The sequence below is a fragment of the Morone saxatilis genome, unplaced genomic scaffold, assembly GCF_004916995.1.
Source record: "Morone saxatilis isolate NCDOM2014 unplaced genomic scaffold, NCSU_SB_2.0 Contig14, whole genome shotgun sequence".
NCBI lineage: Eukaryota > Metazoa > Chordata > Actinopteri > Moronidae > Morone > Morone saxatilis.
In genome coordinates this window covers 1432573-1438704 of record NW_023339696.1, presented here as the reverse complement: position 1 = coordinate 1438704, position 6132 = coordinate 1432573, and the positions used below count along the sequence as shown (strand labels likewise).

General features: G+C 38.9%; 1 protein-coding gene across 1 annotated transcript; it reads left to right on the top strand.

Moving 5' to 3' along the window:
• Positions 1–204: 204 nt before the first annotated feature.
• LOC118323184 lies at positions 205–5209 on the top strand (the record flags this gene model as incomplete). The annotated part of the gene is given in 5 exon segments (XM_035655116.1): positions 205–237; positions 933–1042; positions 1663–1722; positions 2587–2634; positions 3370–5209. Coding segments are annotated over 5 exon segments (323 nt in total), but the record flags the coding sequence as incomplete, so codon positions are not given.
• Positions 5210–6132: the final 923 nt, after the last annotated feature.

Here is a 6132-nt window from a genome sequence, read left to right as displayed (position 1 = left end):
CGTGATTATGATTTTTTTCATAATCGAGCAGCCCTACTGCTTTTCTAGAGGAACACCCAACAAGTCACTTGCTCTGATACGATTTAATCTTAGATTTTTTTTACATCTTTAAATAATACTGAATAATTTAACAGTAGTTTGCTTGTCTTACACTGTACATTTGCAATTGTAATGGTGTAAGTTTTTTTTTTCATCTTTCCAAAGGTCAAGCATCCAATCATAGACAGGGTGGACCAGGTAAGTTTTTTCCCTTGATTTAAAATGTGTATATTTGGGTTAACACGTGTCAGAGTTTAGAAAGTAAACGTCAGAAAACAGTGAAAGAGGTGAGTTCTTCAAACCGCATAATTTAACTGAGCTACGGGCAAAAACCAAGATCTCAAAAAGTACATAAACAGCAGACATTCTTTGATTGAAACGGTTCATATTGGTTAAGATGAAGTTATTTATCTATCAGTTATTTGTCTGTTTATCAGGATATTGAAAGAATTAATTTAACATTTTCCCACAAACAAATAATGGAGATAACACAGGTAAACATTTTCTTAGTCATATACGTGTGAACATTAGTGTTGATATATTAATTAAAAAAATTATGAGATTTTTCAGGTTTTTTATTTTCTTTGTCTGTTGTCTGACCATCTGGGTCTCTAGTAGTGTGTAGTTAGCTCAGAAATGTAAAAACACCATGACCACACAGCTGAACTAGTCTGATGCAGTGTTTTCTTGTGGTGAGGTCTGCTAAATTTCAAATTCTGGTAAAATAAAAGAAATTACTGAGCAGTGTAAGAGTGAGGCGAGATTGTCCACTAGTTATTCGATTGCAGATACTTTTGTGAGATGCTTTGCTAAAGCTACTGCTTTACAAGTTGTTTTTGTTGTTATTTGTTTGGTGACATTAATGGAATCTGTCTCTGATATCTCCTTAACAGACATCATATCCCTGAAGATATTATTGATGATATCTTTGGTGCTGAATGTGGCCATGATGCTGGCTTTTTACTTCAACGTGCACCAGCAGAGGAAAAAGGACTGCAGAACTGTGAGCAAAATCCTGTTTGTTGTTTGATCGTAATGGTCCATATAAGTAGCAGCCAGTTTAATAGCCTCACTTAAGGAGCGTAGACCAAAGGGCATGTATTATCTTATAATCTTATATTATGTATTGGGAAGTATTATCAGTATTTTAGAAAACATTCCTGCACACATGGAGTCACATCCATCAAGGCTCAGACAGTAGGCTGTGCGCAATCCTACAAATATCTTGGGTCTTGACTCAAAACTGAACTTTTGTAGAAAAGTGTGAAGCCGTGTGCAAAAAGAACAGTTTCCTCATACAAAATAAATGCCGGTGCCCCCATTTCCACCATGAGGACTTTGTTTTATCGTGCTTTTATTGAATCATTTCTGTCTTTTTGTTTGGTCTCTTGATTTGGTTTGTGAATCTCAGCTTCTTCCTTCTGGGTGGAGTTTATAAAAACAGCTTTGTTCCATTGGCTATTGTTCAGATCAACTGGTTTTCTTGTTTTTACCAGCATTTTACCGTATCAATTCTAACGATTATTTATCAGTACCTCAAACGTACACTGTTAGTGTCTATCTACATAGTGCAGCATCAGCACAGTTTAATTTATTATATTATTTGATTTCTTTGTTTTTCAGAGTGAATTCTGTGAGAGGAATGAAGTCTTATTAGAAGCTCAGCCAGGGATAGAGCTAAAGGTACTGTTGGAATGTACTGTGCATGTGGTTTTTCAACATGACTCACACTCTGTCTTGCTGTGATTATGAATCCAGGACTTCCCACTACATGATCACCGTATTAATATGTCTTGATTCTGAAATGTAGACAGAAGTGAGGATAAATTGAACACAGGCAGTAAAAATTAAACTATCTGGGGTTGTTGTTTACTGCCTGTGTTACTGGGTAAGGTCAAACATAATACCAGACTTGTTAAACTCGAAATAACTGCAGTGCATTATTACCGGTTTTGTTAGCACTCAACAGCTAAATATCCCATGAAAATTAGCCCTGACAGGTGATGCTGGCAGAACTTCATGTTACTGAGTTTGTGAATAACAAGTTTCTGACAGCTAATTTTCACGCTGTAATGAAATCCACTGATAGTAAAACAAAGGAAAGAAATGTCAAACATTGTGGTATGAAAAATGGTCAACAAAACATAAATTGTAGAAAATGGGCAAAACCAATGCAAAAACAACTTCTGTGAGTAATTATGAACCACTGTAAGGAGTTAGTATTGTGTTTGCATACTGAAGCAGTAAAGGTTATCTGTCAGCTGTCCGTCAGATGTGAAAGTAGTCAACTAAGCTCTGCGACTGACCAGATTGAAGTGATAGGAACATAGAAACCAATCTGTCAAAACCTTACACTCTTTAAAAGTAGGGAGAGTCTGCGATGTAAGCCAAACCTGGCTTTCCTTCAGCAATTTCAGCCCACAACCCCTGTTCTCGTATCAAGCCCCACATTAGACTGCTGCTGCTAACTTGAAGTGGCTGGAGTGAAACACATTGATCAGAACTGAGCTGATTGATTTGTATGTTTGACACTTATCTCTCTTTCAGACAACAGCGTCGGCAGATACAGAGGAAGTGACTTCACATCTAATACAGGTAATTATGAGTGTAGATTGTGTGACACACACGGCCCAGTCACACCAGCAGCTTTGTTACTGCAAACATTTTCCTCTTGTATTTGCCAGTGGTAACTCTACTTCTTCCTGGTAGGAAACCAGCCTTCCCATGCATAGAAAACTCAGTGGCCGTTGGACAGCTGCCTCAAGCTGGCAGTCCAACTACTTAAACCTGGCACATTTTTTATTTAGCTGACACCAAACTGGCACCATTGTGCTGTGTGAGTCAGAGACACATGACTTCCAAGTGTAATTACATTTTGGTTCAGACAGTTGTACCCTCCTGTTTTTCCTATTCTCTTTCTCCTTTTCCTTTTTTTTATCTTGCTCCTCAAAATGCCTAGATAGATAGATACTTTATTTATCCCGAGGGAAATTCAATCCAGTAAACATAGGATCCAAAAATATTCCTTAATGTAGGTTGAACCTTTGGGTTCCCCCATGTCCTGGAATAGCTGGTTATATATAGGCCGGGAAGAATCTGCTGTGGTTAGAGCAGCCAAACTTGACATGAAAGCGAACTAATGCAGCGTGACCACAATTGTAGGCAAGTGCAAAGAAATTCCTGGAAAATAATTTCTTAATAAGCGTGGAAACCCTGTAACTAGCAGCACGCTAACATGGTGAGAGCGTTACTCAACACTGTCACTGTCATTGTCACTCAAAGCTGCTACCTCTGGATACCTACCTCTCTCTCTCTCTCTCTCTCGTACAGCCCCCTGTGTACATCTTGGTCAACGCAGATTCAGCTCCTATGAGGAATAGTGGGAATGAGTCCCTAAACTAAGGACTCACACCCACTTACAGTAGTGTCTCTGTACTTTGCTGATGCAGCACAGCTGTGGGATCCACCTGTGTGCCAGGAGGATCAGCTCTGCACTGTTTGGTAACAGGACAAGATACCTGAATCACCCTGGTGTGCAAACAGCTTCAGGCTCACATTAAGAAGGATAACTCGCTAATGGGGCACTTGACTTCAAACTTGAAGTTGAGGCGTGAGCATAAACAAGCTGCAGCATGCCAGTTCACTCATCTATACTCATCTCGATGAAAAATGTATTCAATACCAGAATGACAGAATGTCAGACCACCCAATCCAGTCCTGAGCTACTTGTCTAAACCAAATTTTGAGGGATTTGTTTGTGTAAATGGTACAGGAATTATCAGTTTATCTTCTTGTTGAGCTTTGTGTAGAACACGGCAGAGCACTCACATGTGTGTACAGCTTTGTGTTTGCAAAAACATTTGTAAAAAAAACAGTTGTCAAATATAGAACTGCTGTTGGTAGGTTTTTGTTTTATATGCATGGAAGGCATAGGACATGATATCGGGGCTAACTAGGACAGACAGGACCTGACTGGCTCATCTATATTTCTCAATATGAAGACAGAGAATAAATGCTACTCGCTAGCTTTGTCTCATCCTCCTGTTCAGTCCTGTCTAAATCCAAAATAAAAAGCATAAGCATAAAGTAAGTTGCACAAGAAAATAAGAAGAAAATATGTTCACCTCATAAGATTTTCCACTCATTGGATTTCTTCTCAGTGAGCCATTGGAATTTTCTTATACGCTAAAAAACAATGTTTCTGAAACAGACAGATCACCTGCTGAAGGTCCTCTCGACCCCATAAAAAAACTGGTGTTTATTGGTAGCTCATATCTTATTTATTTTTTTCATTGCATGAATTGAATTTTATCAAGTTAAAATGAACTAAAGAAATGCAATTTGAAATGCATATTTGGTTGAGTTACCAGACTTCTAGACAGTCTAGAGCCATAGATAACTACATACCTTAACATGCTAAGCTAACTCTGCTAAAAATGTGATCAAATTAAAGTCCATTCTACTGCATTATTCACAGTTTTTTATTAGCTGTGAAACAAGCTGTAGTTGATGTGAAAAGGTTTTAACTCCTTTAGTCTTTGTGTTTTATATTCTAAATAGAGGATCCACTATTCCTACATGCAGCTGATAATAGCCTTCAATAATGGTAAAATACCAGTATTTCATTTTGTGTTACATCCTGTCATATTCATAGGAGGTCATATTTGGAGGAACGCCCTGCTCTGTTTATCTTGCAAGTGTAATGCCTTGCTTTTATATTTTTTTAAGTCGTCCGTTTTATTTATGGTGGTTTTTAACAGTCCAAAATAGGACAATGTGCACATTGTGAGGTGTTGTTTTATACATGCAGCTAAGATGAATGTACCTGTACTCACTGCTTAATTGTGAATAATAATGTACAGACTTAAGTGTGAGAAGGCCCTGGAGGCAGCACTGACCACATTGGTTGAGATGAATTTGAATGTCTGGAGCCAATACATAAATCATAAGGTCAGAAATTAATTTTAAAAAGTCAGTTTACCCGGACCTCCGTCCACTAAGGTTTAATTCTTGCAGTTGTTCCATGATGGATATTTCAGAGATAAATTGTATTGTGCTACATCATGGTGTGAATAGGAACCAGAACATTAAAGCTATGCCTGTATGTAAGTATTATTTAAGGCCTGTGGCATTTTTGTAATCTCTGTATTTTGTAAAAAATGTTTCCTTGCCCATGGTTCAACCTACTATTTGTGTTTATGTGATTGTAGCTTCTATCCAACTATTTTTTGTAACATTAATTTTTGTTTGTAGAAAATGAGACTGCAGTGCAGTGGGTTGCAAACATATTCACTCCCCTTGGCATTTTTACTATTTTGTTGCTTCACAACCTGGCAAGCTCAGCACATCTAGCCACTGGGATTCTTCTTGAAGGCAAAACTGCCCTAGCTCCTTCAAGTTGGATGGCTTCTGCTGGTGAACAGCAATCTTTAAGTCTGACCACAGATTTTCTATTGGATTGAGGTCTGGGCTTTGACTAGGCCATTCCAACACATTTACATGTTTCCCCTTAAACCACTCAAGTGTTGCTTTAGCAGTACACTGCGGGTCATTGTCCTGCTGGAAGGTCAACCTCCGTCCTGGTCGCAAATCTCTGGCAGACTGAAACAGGTTTGCCTCCAGAAGTTCCCTGTATTTAGGGTATTTATGTTTTTTTTTTTCTTTAAGCAGTGGCTTTATTCTGGCCATTCTTCCATTATGCCCAGATCTGTGGAGTGTACAACTTAAAGTGGTCCTATGGACAGATACTCCAATCTCTGCTATTGCAGCTCCTCCAGGGTTACCTTAGGTCTCTGTGCTGCCTCTCTGATTAATGCCCTCCTTGCCCGGTTTGCTGTGGTGCTATATTCTTTACATTGTTTAAAAATGGCTTCAATGGTGCTCCGTGGGATGTGCAAAGTTTTGGAACCCCCCTGATCTATACTTCTCCACAACATTGCCCCTGACCTGTTTGGTCTTCATGGTGTTGCAGACTCCTGGACCTTTCAGAACAGTTCTATATATACTGAAAAAATGTGACAGATCATGTGACACTTAAGCGTCTTGTAGACTCGCCACTGCCGACCTGTCGCGCGACAACGTGACGTCACAGGA